Genomic DNA, 18,160 nt, shown 5'->3' on the forward strand with positions numbered 1-18,160 from the left:
TGTTCTTCCCTGCACGTGAAATTCTCCCTCTGCCCCTCTAATTAACACCTACTCTTATCTTTAAATTTCAATTCAAATGTCACATCCCTTCCTTTACAGTATTTATAATAATTTGACAAGTGTGTTTAGTCCCCACTCTAGTTCTAGCAAAGTGCCCAGCACCCAGTAGTCATTCATTTATGTGGCCCCCCTTAAGTAAAACAAAGCACATGCTTCCAATATGCACGTACTCACTGAACCCTACATTCAACATTTCAGCTAACCAAATAGCTGTTCATCAACAGCTATGTATCAAGCAGGGTGCATTTGCAATAGCCTTGTGAAGTGACCTCATATCTGAGATCAGCATCAGTCCATCTCCTAAGCTGTATTATACAATGTTAAGTAAAACTAAATTAATAGGCCCTGACTAACTTTTTGAAAGAGAGTTAATTAGGATCATTAATAAAATTTAAAAATATTTATCCTATGTAAGAACAGTTGGTTATTTGCTGTTTTTACATTTTTAGTATAATCATTTATTCATGCAAATGGTATGGAACATAATTTTCAATAGTTGAGCAAACTTCTCAGCCATTTACTAAGAAACTGGCTAGTCAGAGTGTGTGCTGAGGTCCTCAAAAATCTTTTTCTCCAGAACTGATCCTTATGTAGATAATATTCTTCCTTTTTGACTGTTCTTAGATGGAATACCCCATCTCAGTAGAATTAGGATGACAAATAATATCTGGCATTTAACGAGGCCTCATAATTGCAAGATCACTTACATCTAGAGATAATTGAATCCAACCTTCACCATTGTGCAGGGAGTTCTTCTATGCCATTTTTAGCAGGTGTTATCTAGCAACTACATAACTATAATGATACCTGATCACAGGTAAGGTTTACCCTACCTGATAAGCCCTCCCGTGGAGGTGCTTTAATTTATCACTTATAAATTATTACAGACATAGCCAAATTCAGGTGTGGTTAAGTCTGATATGGACACTATACCATTGCTGGGTATGCTTGCCCTTGTTTCTTTGTATCTCATGTCACTTTTGATTCCTACCAAACCAATCTTAGCCTGTCTCCATTCCTACTGTGTGTGTGTGTGTGTGTGTGTGTGTGTGTGTGTGTGTGTGTGTGGTGGGGGGGCAATTAATAGACTTTAATTTATTAGGACAGTTTAGATTTACAATAAAACTGAGCAAATAGCAGAGTTCCCATATAGCTCCTTACACACACACAGTTTATTCAGTATTAATGTCTTGTGTTGGTGTGGCACATTTGTTACAATTAATGACACTTTATCAATACTTCACTACCTAAGGTCCATAGTTTACATTAAGTTTCATTTTTTGTGTTGTAAGGTTCCACCTCCCTCTGGACCCTTGACAACTACCGATCTTTTTACTATCTCTGTAGTTTTTGCCTATTCTATAATGTCATATAGTTGGAATCACACAGCATATAGCCTCCCAGATTGGCTTCTTTCAGACTGGTTTCTCTCACCACGTAATATACATTTAAGGTTCCTCTGTATATTTTTATGGCTTAATAGCTTGTTTTTTATCAATAAATAATATTCCATTGTATGGAGGTACCACAGTTTATTTATATATTCATCTGTTGAAAAACATCTTGGTTGCTTCCAGTTTGAGAAATTACGTATAAATCTATAAACATTCATGTGCAGGTGTTTGTGTAGACATGGGTTTTCATTGCTATAGGGTAAATAAATACTTATGAGCACAATCACTGGATCATATGGTAAGATTATGCTTAGCTTTGTAAGAAACATACAAATTGTCTTTCAAAGTGGTTGTATCATTTTGCGTTTCCATCAGCAATAAATGAGAGTTCCTGCTACTCTGTATACACATCAGAATTTGGCGCTGTTACCTTTTTTGGATTTAATCATTCCAATGTGGGTATAGTTGTATCTCATTGTTTTAATTTGCAAATCCCTGATGTTATATGATGTTGAACATCTTTTTATATGTTTATTTACCATGTATTTCTTCTTTGGTGAAATAGCTATTTGGAACTTTTGTCCATTTTTTAACTGAGTAGTCTATTTGGTTTTTTTTTATTTTTGAGTTTTAAGAGTTCTTTGTATATTTTACATACTCGTCCTTTATCAGATAACATGTTTGCGAAGATTTTCTCTCAGTCTGTGGATTATCTTCTCATTCTCTTAAAGCATGTCTTGTATTACACAATCTTTAACTTTAATAAGGTCTAACATCTACTTTTTTCATGGATCATGTTTTTATTTTTTTTTTAATTTTACTTATTTATTTGTCAGAGAGAGAGCACTAGCAGGGGAAGTAGCAGGCAGAGGGACAAGTAGGCTCCCCACTGAGCAAGAAGCCCGATGAGGGACTCGATCCTAGGACCCTGAGATCATGACCTGAGCCGAAGACAGACCTCAACCGACTGAGCCACCCAGGCGTCCCCATGGATCATGTTTTTGGTGTTATATCTAAAAATTCATTACCAAACCCAAGGTCAACTCAATCTTCTTCTATGTTATCTTCTAGAAGTTGTATAGTTTTGTGTTTAACTCTTAAGCCTATGATCCATTTTTAGTTATTTTCTGTGAAAGTGTAAATTCTCTGTCTAGATTCACTTTTTTCTCATATGGGCATCCAGTTCCAGTGCCATTTGTTGGGGGGGGGGGATTGTCCCTTTTTCATTGACTTGCCTTTTGCTCCTTTGTCAAAGATGAGTTGACTTTATTTGTGTGGATCTACTTCAGGGTTCTCTGATCTCTTCCATTGATCTATTTGTCTGTTTTCTTACCAGTATGATGCTGTCTTAATTGTTGTGATTTTATAGTAAGTCTTGCAGTTGGTCAGAGTCAGTCCTCTGACTTTGTTCTTCTATATTGACTTGACTGTTCTGGATCTCTAAACACAGTTTTATTTCTTACTTCCTGATCTATATACCTTTTATTTCCTTTTCTTGCTTATTGTGTTAGCTAGGACTTATACTCTTGTTTCGAATATGAGTGAAAAAGGAGAAATCTTTGCCTGGTCTTGATCTTGGGGGGAAAGCATCTAATTTCTCACCATTAAGTATGGTGTCAGCTGTAGGTTTTTTGTACATGTTCTATATCAAGTTGAGAACTTTATTTTCTCTTCCTAGTTTGCTGAGAGTTTTCATCATGAGTTTAGATTTTGTCAGATGCATCTTCTGCATTTATTGATATGATCGAATGAGTTTTCTTTTTTAGACTGATTTGTGATGGATTATACCAATTGATTTTTGAATGTTGAACCAGTCTTGCACACGCAGATTAGGTCCCACTTAGGTATAGTGCATAATTCTCTATCTGTCTTGTCAGGTTTGATTTGCTAATATTTTGTTAAGGAATTTTGCATCTATATTTATGAGAGATATTAGTCTGTGAATTTTCCTTTCATGTGATACCTTTATCTGGTTTTGGTATTTGGGTAATGCCGGCCTCATCGATTGAGCTAGGAAGCGTTTCCTCAGCTTCTACTTCTGGAAGAGATTGTAGAGAATTGGAATCGTCCCCTCCTTAAATGTTTGATAAACCTGTCTGGGTGTGGTCCATTCTTTTTTGAAATGTTTTGATTATTGATTCTATTTCTTTAATAGATAAAGACTTTTTCAGATTATTTCCCCTTGTGTGAGTTTTGATAGTTCGCATCTTAAAAGGACTTTGGTCCATTTCATCTAGTTATTAACTTTGTGGGCCTTCAGTTGTTCATAATATCTATTATCCTTTTAATGTCCTTGAGGTCAGTAGTGATGACCTCTTTCATTTCTGATATTAGTAACCTGTGTTCTTCTCTTTTTATTTTCTTAGTTAGCATGGTTAGTTTATCAATTTTATTGATTACGGTAGGCCAAAAATGGATGCCCAAAAGATGCATTAAATCACTGTAATTTTTGAGTGTTATCTTAACAATTTTTGATGTGATTAAGCTAAGGAACTTTAAAGGGGGAGTTTATTTAGGGTTATCAGGGTGGTCCTAAATACAATCACCTGTGTTTATCAGAGAGTGGCAGAGGGAGTTTTGAAAGAGACACACAGAGGAGAAAGCCTTGTGAAGAGATTGGAGTGATACAGCCTTAAGCAAAGGAATACTTATAGCCACCAGAAGCTGGAACAGGCAAGGGAAGAAATTTCTCCAGAGCCTCTGGAGAGTGTGTGGTCCTGCTGACACCTCAAATTCAACCTTCTGGTCTCCAGAATATGAGAATAAATTTCTGTTTTTTTAAGCCACCGATTCATGGTAATTTGTTATGGCAGCCCTGGGAAACTAATCCATTGATGTTCTCAAGGAATCAGCTTTTGATTTGGATGATTTTCTCTATTGATTTCCTGTTTTCAGTTTCATTCATTTCTGCTCTAAATTGCATTTTTTCCTCCTGCTTGTTTTAAGTTTACATTACTCTTCTTTATCTAATTTCCTAAGGTAGAAGCTTATGTTATTGATTTTAGACCTTTCTTCTTTTCTGATATATGTATTCAGTTCTATCAGTTTTTCTCTAAGCACTATTTTTGCTGTGTCCCACAAAGTTTGATAAGATGTATTTCCACTTTCATTTAGTTCAAAATATTTTTCACAATCTATGGAGACTTCATCTTTGACCCATGTGTTATTTAGAGGTGTGTTGTTGAATCTCCAGATACTTTGGGATTTTGCTGCTATCAATTAATTTGCTAAGGCTCCTTCAAGCAAATAATAGTTGACTTCCCTTGTTTATTTTCGAGCAAATCAGCTTATGCTCTGGTATAACAGGCCTTCATTCTGAAAGACATACAGAAATGCTTTCAGTACAGTGAAGAATGTGGTTGAGGAGATTTAATCTGTAAATCAGACAATGAGGCAGGAAATACAGGGAAATGCCTTCAGTATAGTTAAGAATGTGGTTGAGATTTAATTTGTCTGAGCTCCCATCCACAGTGCCCAAATAGTAATCCCCAACCAGTGGCTTGGCTCATCTATAGAACTAAGCCAGGGACACACTCTGACCAGAGAACTCACTGGGGTGCAGATCCTCAAATGAGGAGTTATGCCAACCCTAGAGTCCAGATTGCCCACACCCAAGCAGAATTCTGAGTCACAGCCCCACCCACTATAGAGAATGCCTTCCAGCCGCCCTTCTCACCAGAAGGGCTGGCAACAACTTCTGGAGGTCGTGTAGCCCAACAGCACTTGAGCTCAGAAGCAGATGGACAGGGCCGATCACCCCAAACCAAAGCCAGTACTGGGTATGGAGACTTCCCCTGCCATACATAGGCAGGGAGATTAATCCATAACCAAACTGAGAGTAGCCTGGAGCGCCCCTACCCCTCCTGCCCAAGCAAGGAGGCTGAGACATAGTGCTACTGACTGTGAAGAGTGTCTTCCAGCCCATCTTACCAGAAAGATTGTCAGAAACACCTGAAAGTGTGGCCCAGCAGTACTCAAGCCAAGAGAAGAGCAGACACAACCAATAGTGCAGAGAGAAGGCAGTGGCCCTGTATGGCCAGGGAACTTGGGGTACAGATCAGCTTGAGTTAAGACGATAAAGAGCTTTGCCAGTTTTAGAGCTCTTTCTACTGCTGCACCCAGGCAAGGAATCTAATTTGTAGCCGCTGAATACAGTCTTTAGCCTGTTTGACCAGTGAACATAACCAGAGCACATGGGAAACTATTTAGCCCATTCAGGAGCCCTGCATAGAGTGGCACTTGAACAGAGAGCACAGCCCATATCTTCCCCCATCTGCAGAGCAAAACCAGTAGCCTCATCTGACCACAAATTTAATGCATAAGGTTTAAGGTCCCAAAACAATGAGCTATACATGCCCTGGACTCTGACCTGCTGCCCTGACCAGGCAGGAGAGCTGATTCATAGCCTCATCTGCTACTAAATGTAGTACCAGTCCCAGCCATCTGGTAAGTCTGACCAGTGAATTCAGGCAACCATGGAGCCAACCCAACAGCTTCACTTGGGTAGGGAACCAAGCCAGCCGTCCTGTCCAACTGATCCCAGCCAGTGGTATAACCTACCCCTCCATTCCCATCCTCAGAGCTCAAATAGTTGCCTAAAAGTAGATGGTACTTTTACCATCTTTTACCACGTGGGCACACAGACCCCACGTGCCCAAAACATTACCAGCAGACTCACCCAGAAACCCAAACTTAGCTGATTAATAAAGAAAGGTCTCTGCCACAGCAAACTTACAAAGTCTGGAAGAGGAGCCCTATCATTCAAATGAGCCAAAACCAATGTAAAGCACCAAGGATCACAAAAAATCAGGTAAATATGACACCACCAAAGGAAACTAATTAAGTCCAATAATTGTCCCTAAAGAAATGGAGATTTTGAACTGTCAAAATGTTCAGAATAACCTTCTTAAAGAAGTTTAATGAACTATAAGAAAACAGAAAACTAAATGAAACTAGGAAAACAATGCATGAGAAAAACAAATCTGATGAGGAAATAGCAACCATAAAAGAAAGAAAGAGAGAGCAAGAGCAAAAGAAAGAAAGATCCTAGAGTTGAAAAATATAATAACTGAACTGAAGAATTCAATAAAGAGTTTCATGAAGAAGAGCACATCAGTGAGCTGGAGGATAGAATGTTGGAAATTACCCAGTCAGAGGAGTAAAAAGAAAAAAAAAATGAAAAGAGTGAAGAAAGCCTATGGGAATCATGGGACACAATGTAAAGAAAAAATATTCACATTATGGGAAATTGAGAAGAAGAAAAAGAGGTAGAAATTATATTTAAAGCAATAATAGCTGAAAACTTCCTGAGGAAGGAAGTAGACATCCAGATCCATGAGGCCCAAAGGATCCCAACTAGGTTGAACCCAAATTGGGCTACATTGAGACACATAATTAAACTGTCAAAGACAAAGAAAGAATTTTAAGAACAGCAAGAGAAAAAAGAGAAGTTACACACAAAGGAACCCCAGTAAGACTATCAATGGATTTCTCAACAGAAATGTCTCTGGCCAGGAGAGAATGGGATGACATAGTCAAAATATTGAAAGAAAATAACTGTCAACCAAGAGTTCTATAGCTTGAATTGAAAAGAATTTTGTACGCTGTCCTTCAGAAACAAAAGAGGGATGAAGACTTTCCCAAGCAAAAGACAACAGAGTTCATTACTAGGTTCATTATTTAACTTACAAGAAATCAAAACGAAATTCTTTGGAAATAATGTAATTAGCATCATAAAAACACAAAAGGTAACATAAATCTCACTGATAATGGTAAACATATAGTTAGATTCTGCAATATGGTAATGGTGGTGCATAACTCATCATTCTAGTTTAAAAGTTAAAAAAAGCAAGAGGCGCCTGGGTGGCACAGCGGTTAAGCGTCTGCCTTCAGCTCAGGGCGTGATCCCGGCATTATGGGATCGAGCCCCACATCAGGCTCCTCTGCTGTGAGCCCGCTTCTTCCTCTCCCACTCCCCCTGCTTGTATTCCCTCTCTCACTGGCTGTCTCTATCTCTGTCGAATAAATAAATAAAATAATTTTTTTAAAAAAGTTTAAAAAAGCAAAACAATCATAAATATAAGAATCTATCAGTTACACAGTATTAAAAAACACGTATAACAGTAATAACCTAAAATGTGAGGGTGAGAAGAAGTAAAGAACAACAATAAAACCTCAGGGACAACAAAAAGAAAATGGCAGGCTTAAGCCCCAACTTAAATGTTAATGGTCCAAATATAACAACAGACAGAGAGACTGACAAAGTGGATTAAAAATTATGGCCTGTGAGGCACCTAGATGGTTCAGTTGGTTAAGTATCTGACTCTTGATTTCAGCTCAGATCATGATCTCAGGATTGTGAGATTGAGTCCCACGTTGGGCTCCGCACTGGGCATGGAGCCTGCTTAAGATTCTCTCTCTCTCTGTCTGCCCTTTCTGCTCCCTCTCACTCTCCCCCTCTCAAATAAATAAATAAATAAATATAAATAAATATTATGGCCTAACTCTAGGCTGGCTACAAGAAACTGACAACAAATAAAATCATTAAGAGAACAGAAGATAAACCATAAAAATACAAATCAAAAGCAAGTAAGAATGGCTATACTAGTATCTTATAAGTAGACTTTAAAGCAAAAACACTTATCAGAGAGGGGCATGGAATTATAAAAAAGAGTCCACCCAAAAGACATAGCAATCTTAAGTGTGTTCATACCAAACAAGAGAACTAAAAATATATGAAGCAAAAACTGGTGGAACTGAAAAGAGAAATTGACAAATCCACAATTACAATTTGGAGGTGTCTACACCTTCCTCTCACTAGACGCAGAAAAATCCAGGGGTACAGAAGATTTCAACATGACCATCAACTACCAGGATCTAATCAACAGTTTTAGACATTCCACACAACAGGATACATATTTTTTCTGTAAATGCCCATAAAACATATACCAGGATAGATCATATTCTAGGTCATAAAATAAACCTCAGTTGACTTAAAAGAACTGGAATCATACAATGTATGCTCTTCAATAACAGTAGTATCAGAACAAATATTAGTAACAGAAAGGTAACAGGCAAATCTCCAAACACTTAAAAATTAAACAATGCATTTCTAAATAATCCATGAATCAAAGAGGAGTTCTCAAGGGAAATTTTTTTAAAATACATAGAAGTGAGTGAAAATAAAAATGCAACACACCAAAATTTGTGGGACACAGTTAAAGGAGTGCTGAGAGGAAATTTGTAGCACTAAATGCATTAAGAAAAATTGGAACTGTATCAGATTAACAATCTAAACCCCTACCTCAAGAATCTAGAAAGAGAACAGAAAAAGAAATGTAAAACAAGCAGAAGGAAGAAAGGATAAAGATAAGAACAGAAAGAAGCAGATAAGAGCAGAGAAGAGACACTTTACCAGTATCAGGAGTGAAACTGAGGATAACACTATAGACTTTACAGATATAAAAATAAGGATTATTGTCAACAACTCTAGACACACAAAATGGCACAACTTAGAAGTAATGGACCATTTCCTCTAAAAATTTAAAAAAAACACAAATTATTGATACATGCAACAACCTGGATGAATCCCCAGAAAATTATGCTGAATGAAAAAAGTCCCAGAAGCAACCTTTCCATTTATAAAACATTTTTGAAATGACGTTATAGAAATGGGAAACAGATTAGTGGTTAGGGTTTAAGGAGGGGAAGGAGTGGTAGGGAAACATGAGGGGTCCTTGTGGTGATGTAACTGTTTTTTGTCTTGACTATATCAATGTCACTGTCTTGGTGGTGCTTTTATACTATAATTTTATAAAATGTTACTATCGTGGTAAAGTAGGTAAAGGACACCAGGGATTTTTCTGTGGTATTTCTTGCCTACTGCATGTGAATCTACAATGATCTCAAAACAAAAAGTTTATTTTTAAAATATCCCCCAAAATGTGAGGGAATGAATTGTGGGTAAAGGTGAACTATGGAACATACGGGGATATACATTAAGATAAAGAGAAAAGGAAAGGAAATAAAATTGATGTGATCCTTTTACAACACTGGAGGCCACTTGTTCAAATAGAGCATCTAAGCAGCAATGTTCATTAAATAACTTTTGTATGCCTCCTGTAGAGAAGCCACGGAGTTAGGCCCTAGAAGGAAACAAAGAATAAAACGTGGTTCCTTCTTTGAACAGTATTAGAATCTAGTAGGAAAGAAAACAAGGTTACAGTAACTACAAAGGATAGTAGAAAGTGAGGAATATAAGGGATATGGAAAGGGTGTGGGAGCTTAGAGGAAGAACCGTCCCCCTGGGCAGGGAGGGTATGGAGTGTGACTCCATGACGGTTGTTGCAGTTTGTCTGAATCTTGAAGCGTGGTGATAGGGGGTGCGGAGGGGGGAAAATAGCACTCGAAGTGAAGGCAACAATGTGAGCAGTACTGCAAAATGAAGTGTGATGGCATTTTCAAAGAACAATTTATAGTTCCATTTGGCTAGAATAAAAGACTTTGATAGAGTAGGTAGGACGAAGTCTGAAAAGAAAAGTAGAATAGAATTTTGGAGCACCTTGAGTGTCAGACTAAAACTTCGGACATCAACCTAGAATTCTGTATCCCGTGAAGTTATCCTTCAAAAGTAAAGGAGAAGTAAAGACTTTCTCAGATAAACAAAAGCTGAGGGAATTTGTCACCAGTACACCTGTCTTGCAGGAAATGTAAAAAGAAGTTCTTCAGAGAGAAGGCAAATCACAGGTCAGAAATTCAGATCAAGGGGCGTCTGGGTAGCACAGCCGTTAAGCGTCTGCCTTCGGCTCAGGGCGTGATGCCGGCGTTTTGGGATCGAGCCCCACATCGGGCTCCTCCACTGGGAGCCTGCTTCTTCCTCTCTTCCTCTCCCACTCCCCTGCTGTGTACCCTCTCTCGCTGGCTGTCTCTCTGTCACATAAATAAATAAAATCTTTTAAAAAATTTCAGATCAAATTAATTGATACAGTAAACTAGGAAGTAAACGCAAACACTATCCTCTCAGAAAATGTACACTTAGGACAAGGTAGCACATACTTCTGCCTTTCATACTTGCTTTATCTTTATTTAATTCAGTAAAACAAGCCAAACCTGCCTCTTTTTTTTTTCCAGAATGATTTAAGAATGTTATCAGTAAATGATAAAGGTTAGGAAAACTAGTTTACTTCTCCCAATTCATGAAAAACCTGTAGAAACAGGCAGTTGTTTTTCATCAAGTATTTCTAAAATGGCTGCGTGTTGTATAAAATATTATACAAAGTTAGAGATAAATTATTTCTTTTAAGAGTTACACATGGATAAATGCCCATTCTTTACCAGATATGGTGCTAGATATTTTCACATAACTAGATCACCTCATTTTGTTCTCAGTCAACTCCATGAGATTTTTCTCATTGTTCTTGAGTTGATGAAATTAATACTCAAAGGGGTAAAGAATTTTCCTAAGGTCATACAGAGTGAATGACAGGACTGAAATTTGAATCTACTTCTGCAAAGTCCAAAGCCAACATCTTTCATGGACACCAAGTTTGGCATTTTTGACACACTGGACTGCCCTCTGCAATGGAGGATGCTTAGCAGCAGCTCTGGCCTCTACCCCCTAAATGCTACTAATACTTCCCTCCTCGAGTTATGACAACCAGAAATGTCTCCAGGTGCAGCAAATGTCCCCGGAGGGACAAAATTACTCCTAGGTAAGAACTGTTGGTTTATACTGTGGTACTTCACCTCTAAATTCTTAACTCAAACATATTTATCCAATTAAAGCAACACATATAAAATATTTGATTGAGCAATTACTGTAAATAAATGAAACCTGAGCAGAAGAGTAAGTGCATGCTGTAGGATGATGAGTAAAGCGACTCATGAAGGACTTAAGTTAATACCTGATCACGGAGACAAAAGAGGAAGCCAGGAAACGTAGCATCAACACTTGGTACAAATGAAAAAGTACCAGTTGCAAGAATGAGCTGAATCCACGTGTGACATTACAATTGAGAGAAAAAGAGTTCAGCAAGCAGGAAAGCAGGATAAGCTGAGGTGAACATAAGTATCTGCAAGCAAAACATAAAAGTGGGTCAGAAGCTTGATAATTCCAAGATAGTTTAAGCTGAGGCAGTTCAGAATCAGGGACTAGGAAAATAGGACCACAGACTTGAGGGAATTGAAACTAAGACAGAAACCACTTCTGAAAGGAAATCTGTTACATGCTACTTACTAGTACAGTGCCCATCAAAGGGTATTTTCTACCCTGGCCTGCTGTTGGACTCAACGTGGTGAGCAGCATAAGAGGCAATGTACGGTCTCATTTGATATGGATTAGAATTATAATATGAAAGATTACCAAGCAAAGATATTTTCAAAGTCTCACTTTCTATAATAACAAAAATTAAAGAATTACATCATTTGAAAACTGTAGAATGAGTAGAAACCTTGTGTGTGATACTACCTCATTAATTTCATGATAAACCAAAATAATTACCATTCTTTGTCAATATTGGGTGAGCCACAGGCTTTGGAACTTCTGAGAGTGATTTAATGGCTCTTTTCTGCTATTGTTTTATCATTTATTCTTACTATAACTTCAAATATTTTCCAACACAACGTCATTTAAGACCAATAAATTGTAATGTTGCTGCCATGCTAAAAATGCCTCTGAAAATCAATAACTTTGAAAAGAGGTTAAATGTGATTTGACTCTATGAAGAAAGCTAAACAAGATGGCCCTAGGGAAGAGCACTCTGAGGGGAAAAACAGCATTAAAACAAAAATATGCTATAAATGGTATAGATTTATATATGCCAGGAATCTGTCCCCTCTACTTCATCTTTATTCTGATAAGAAAGTGTCCTTAGAAATATTTTGATTTATTGAAGTTATTAAGGAATGTGTCCCCGTTTTTAAAAATTCCCTTTGTAAATAGAGCGTTAATATGGTGGAGTTGGGAAGTAGATCACAAGATGAAACTGAAAAAAACTACAAATTATTATAAGTTCTAAGAAGGAAAAGAGTAAGGTCATTGAGACAGAATAACAAAGAAGGAACACCAAAATTTAGATTGAAGTGTGGTAAAAGGTTTATCTGAGAAAGCAGTATCCATGCTGAGACTGAATGAATAAGTAGAAGTTTATCAGGGAGAGGAGAGAAAGACGTTACAAACAAATGCCTCAAGCAGGAAAAAGCTTGACGTACTTGAGAAATGGAATGTCTGGCTAGAAGATGAGGAGGAAGAGAGAAGAGGTGATACAGGGCTCCACGGCTCATGGCCAGCTGGGAGGAGTGTTTCACATTTCAGCTCAGGGAGAAAGACTATGGGTTGAGATTCTGGGTCTGTTACATGTGTGAGATTAATTAAATTATTGCCCTCTGTTTGCTTCAATTTCTTCCCCTGTAAAAAAGCTAATATTGATAGGCCTTCTCTCATAGGTCGTTGTGAGGTTTAGTGAGTTAAAACAGGCAAATTGATGTTATTATTTTTAGAGATTTATTCTGAGTGCAATGAGATGCCACTGCAGATTTTAAGTGACATTATCTAATTTATTGTTTTAAAAGCTCATTCCAGCTACTGCTTCTGTTTGAGAAAGTCTTGATGTGAATTTAAAGGTTTCCAAGGCATTCTGAGTGATGAGTAGCTTTTTGAGCTTGAGAGTTAAGGATCCCAGTCACAGATCCCACTGAGAGAAAAATGAGATATAAATTTGAAAAAAAATTAAAGGCTAGAAGACTAGGAAGTGATGAATGATTAGAGAATTAAATTGGGATACCATGGTTTTAATAAAAGATGAGATTTTTAAAACGGAATCATTGATTCTTAATATTTAATTGGCTAGAGGATACTGAGTAGTGTTATGGACATCGTAGATAAATGCAGAATCCCCAAACGAAGCTGCCCACTGTGAACTTTAAATGAGACCATATACATAAGGGTAAATACAAAGGAACGGTTAGGCTAAGATTTTTTTTAAATAGGACACAAAAAGCACTGCCATTAAATAAAAAATGATTAATTGGACTTCATTCAAATTAAGAACTTAAATTCATCAAAAGACAATATTAAGAGAATGAAATTGTACTGCACCCCTGTTAGAATGGCTATAGTTTACCAGTAGGGAGAGTACTCTAAGGGAGAATGTAGAGCGATTGCAACTCCCATATATTGCTGGTGGGAGTGTAAATTGGTAGGACCACTTTGGGAAACTATGCAGCATCTACTTAATCTGAATATACATACACCCTATAGAGCAATTCTTACTACAGAAAGAAGTACTTATGTCAGTTATATCTCAATAAAGTGGGGGGGATAAGTACTGAGGTCCATCAAAAGATAACATGTAAGAATACTAATAGCAACAATAGTGAAATGATTAAATAAATTGTGGTATATTTATATAACAGAATACTTCATAGCAATAAAAAACTAATCTTAATAGAGGTTGAATAAGTGATTGCTTTGGGAAAGGGGAATTAACTGGAAGGGAACAGAGGGGAATCTTCTGGGTTTATTACATACTTTGTTCTTTACATTTTGTCAAGCTGAATACTTTGGATTTGTGCACTCTGTGTAATTTAAAGTATAACAATTAAAATGTAAGTAATAATCTTTTAAGTGTAAAGAACATAAAGAAACTTGTCTTTTTAAGGGTTTTTTGTTTTGTTTTTTGTTTCTTTCTTGGATTTTTCAAGTAGCCAAAGAGGGTGGATTGAAGAAAACAAACATGGAATAAGAGGGATCAGAAAGTGTGAAAGAACATAGAAAGAATAGGAAAATGGGCAAGAGATGGGAGCCTTTAGGCATGTGGATTGGTAGGAAGAACTTAGAAAAAATGAAGTAAGTGCTTGATAAATAACAAGGTCAAAACCATAAAGAAAGATACTTCTTTGCACTCTACTAAACACCATTCTTATTTTTATGTAGTAATCAATTGACCACAGTTTAGTAGCAGTCTTTCTTCTTAAGAACTAATTTGAATCTTGAAATGATTTCTTTTGGTGTGCTGACTGTCCCTGTTTCGTGTGCTTCTTATTTCTGTGTGACACCTTCTACAAAGTGAGCATACTGGAGAGATCTATAGGTTACTTAAGCAAAAAGAAGAAATGTATAATTAGTTTGGTTTGGACAGTTTTAAATAAAGTATCAGACTAGATAGATATTCGGCTAGTGCTAAAGTTCCCTGACTAGCTTTTTGAAGCTTTCAGAATTATATTACTTTCTTTCACATCATCAATCTGTATTATATAGTTAGGTTGTTTTACTTCAAGTCTCCCATCGACATTTCTTTTGTATGCATATACTGAAATGATTTTATTTAATAAAAAAAGAACATCTCCTGTGTGGATTTTAAATTTCCCTTATTAAATATTTATATTTTCAAAATGTCTTTATTTAATTGAGTGAGGTGCTTGGTGCCATTTCAAAATAACCTCAGGTGGTAGGTGTAATGACATATCAAAGATTTGACCTTTAGCATTTTAGGGTTCTATTTGTCTGCATTTTCTTCTGCATTCATTTAGTCTTAATTTATATGCTATTTCTCTGTATGACTTAATGAGTGGATATATTTGGCATGAGATTCATTAACAAAAAGAAAATATATCTGAATACATATTATTTCTGTGCAGTCGGACTAGTGATTTTAACTTCATTTATATCTGTGTATGAGCTGATCAGTATTCGTACAACCCCCGTTCATTCTCATTAAGTGCTCAGCTGAAGAAACCCTGGATCTACTAAACCGATGCCCGTTCTCTTACTTCTCACTTCTTTGCAGTCAGCTTATTATATTCTTTTATTTACCTAGGGATGCTTTATTTTCCAATTCTCCACTATTCCTTTTAAAGAAAATTGAATGTAATATTTACACTGATGTAATTAAATTAACATCTTGCAGCATCTTCTTCTATGCTTTGGTAACATCGATAATCATTTGTCTGGGTAGCTTTCAGCCTAGAAACAGAGAAATAGAATAATTATCAAGGATAATATTGTGATGTGAAAATTATTTTTATTTACCCATTTAAGTATGTCTTCATTGATTTTTAGAAAAGGGTATCTCTTATGGAGAATTTTGTTAAATAGATTATTGGTCAGGAAGGCTACATATCTATGTTTCCATTATTTATTTTTATGTTTTTTCTCAGTTTACACAAATCTTTATCCCAAGAAGAAAATCTGAAGGATCAGTTTAACCATACCCTTAGTACTTATGAAGAAGCTTTGAGAAATAGAGAGAACATTGTTGCCATCACGCAACAACAGCATGAGGAACTGGCTACCCAGCTGCAGCAAGCTCTGGCGGACCGCGCGAACATGGAGTTGGAGCTTCGGCACGCCATGGAGGCCTCCCGAGCGGCCAATGACAAAGTGCAGAAGTAAGTCAAATGATCTTGCATGATTTCAAGAGCATGAGACAAAACAAAACAAGAACGCTGGTTTTGCAACTGAATAATAGATTATTTATTAGGCATGTTGTTAATGGTTTAAGACAAAAGTAGATTGAGCCAAATGAACTTTTTTATTTTTTGCCTATAGATTGCCTATCATACCTACATAGTTGGGGTCAAAAAAAGTCACTCACTTGGGAATCATGGTTACCACTGAGGGCAAACCACTTTTATTTAATAACTGCTCTTCATTAGTTCCTGGAGGCCATACCATTAAAAGCCTTTCATAGGTAATAGGTAAAGTTACTGGCAAGGGAAGAGGCAGTCAAGTAATCAACTTTACTCATTTAGCTTTGTGATAATCCTGCTTGAGTTGAGATCATCTGTGAATTTGTAATCTGAGACCTCTAGGCACATAGAATAGTTACAGTGGAATTAATTTTCATGTGTTGTTCTGAAGTATTCAGGACAGCTTTTCACAGTGCATAGCTACATTTGTTTATTTTCGATGATCTTCACATTTTTGTTAAAATGTTTAAAAAGCTACAAAATCAATCAGTCCTTACGACAGCTAGCAAAGTGTTAACATAGGACATATCATACAAAGAATTGTTAATTTAAGGGACTTGAACACTGTAGCAGAAGCTGCTAAGGCAGCTTTAATGAAGTGGAACTTGTCATTTTAACTGATCCCATCTTTATGTATTGTTAACTGCATTTTGTCATTCACACACTTAATTGCCTTCAGTTCCTAAGACATACTTTTTCCTTAATTTTATTCAGTCTCACAGTATGAAGTAGTGCTAGCTTCAGAGTTTCTTACTTCTTACCACTTTTTATTTGAAAGTAAATCATCTCAACCATTTCCCCAATGTCCCTGAAATTATGTTTTGAATGGTAGCCCAGGGTTAAGGTAAATCTATAGTTAAGAACGATTTTTAAAACAGATTAGGAATTATGCATATTAAAATCTTTATATAATCAGGGTACCTTGAAATTTATGATTTATGGTAAGTATTCTGTTGTTTGTAGGTTGAAAGATTAGGTTTATGTTCAGTCAGAAACTATGTCCAATTATTCACAATGTACATTAATATTCTAAAAATACTAAGATACATAGGTAGATCCCATTTCATTGTAAATTACAGATCAGTAACTTTTGACAGTCAAGATCTGTTAGCTCTATTTGCTTGAAGTCTACAAATAAATACAAATTTCAAAGTTTTCTTTACATGTAATTCTTTAATTTATATACATGACTAAAATTCCCTAAAACAGTGTTTCCCAGAGACCAGTTAAATTTCTATAAAATCTTTGGAAATGTTGTCAACCTTTTATTTTTTAGATCTCATCAACTATTATTATTTTTTTAAATAATTTAAAAAATACTTTGTATCAATATAGAAGTATTTCAATTTTGAAGTAAAAATAACATCATCTCAGATAATGCTTTAAATTGAGTAAGTTTGACTTTTTGAGAAACTTACTATATTGTCCTATTTTTCACATTTAACCATGGACAGATCAGAAGGTTTTAGTGGAATGACACTAATCAATGGACAGAGTTTAAGTGAAACAGTTACATCATTTAAATGTTAAATTTCTATTTAAATGTTGAATCTTTTATCCTAATTTCCAGCAATAAGACCCAGACAAAATACAGGAGGTTTCCTATTCGTATTCAATCCACTGTATTTTTAATTGCCCTCAACTGGGCAGTGTACCTTCATTGCAGTTAATGTGGGCATCAACCTATTTTATTGCGTTTAAGAGGATAATACTCCAGGAAACCAACTTAAAAGACTTTGATAGGTGGTATTACTCTTCTCCATATGATCTGAAATTTCTGTTATTAGCAATTATTTTTGAAGGTCCTTTGTAAATATGTCAGTATTCTAGGCAGTAATTATAATGTAAACTAAAAAGGTACACATTTCCCCTTTTCCTTTCACAACCAAATTTCTTGAATAACTGATCTATATTCAGTATATAATTTTTCAATTCCGTTTACTCCTGTGCTACTCAATACACTATGGCTAGCTTTTATACTGAAATTGTTCTTTTTAAGATTACCAGTAATTTCCTAACTATTAAATTCCATTTCTAATTATATTTTTATTATAAACTAACATATGATCCTGGTAAACAATAAGTAAAGATGCTCCCATATCTTCAGTAATGTAGCATAGTGGTTTAAAAGCCCAGAATCTGGATCCAAAATGCATAGGTACATGAACTTGTACATTTTGTTTTAAAATACTGTGCTGATGCAGATAATAATATATGGGCAATAATACTTCCACCTCGTA

The 18,160-nt window shown here is 36.1% G+C and overlaps 1 protein-coding gene across 2 annotated transcripts in view; it reads left to right on the forward strand.

Annotated features, from left to right (window-relative positions):
- The window catches only part of MIPOL1 (mirror-image polydactyly 1), a 320,903-nt gene that overhangs the window by 265,751 nt on the left and 36,992 nt on the right, over positions 1–18,160 (forward strand). For both annotated transcript variants that reach the window (XR_569429.2, XM_008693964.2), the window contains exon 12: positions 15,609–15,839. Coding sequence is in view for 1 of the 2 variants with exons in the window: in XM_008693964.2 (XP_008692186.1) it covers positions 15,609–15,839 (231 nt within the window). In the remaining variant the exon portion in view is untranslated. The remainder of the gene's footprint in view (positions 1–15,608; positions 15,840–18,160) is intronic.

The sequence above is a fragment of the Ursus maritimus genome, unplaced genomic scaffold (genome assembly GCF_017311325.1).
Source record: "Ursus maritimus isolate PB19 unplaced genomic scaffold, ASM1731132v1 scaffold_36, whole genome shotgun sequence".
Lineage (NCBI taxonomy): Eukaryota > Metazoa > Chordata > Mammalia > Carnivora > Ursidae > Ursus > Ursus maritimus.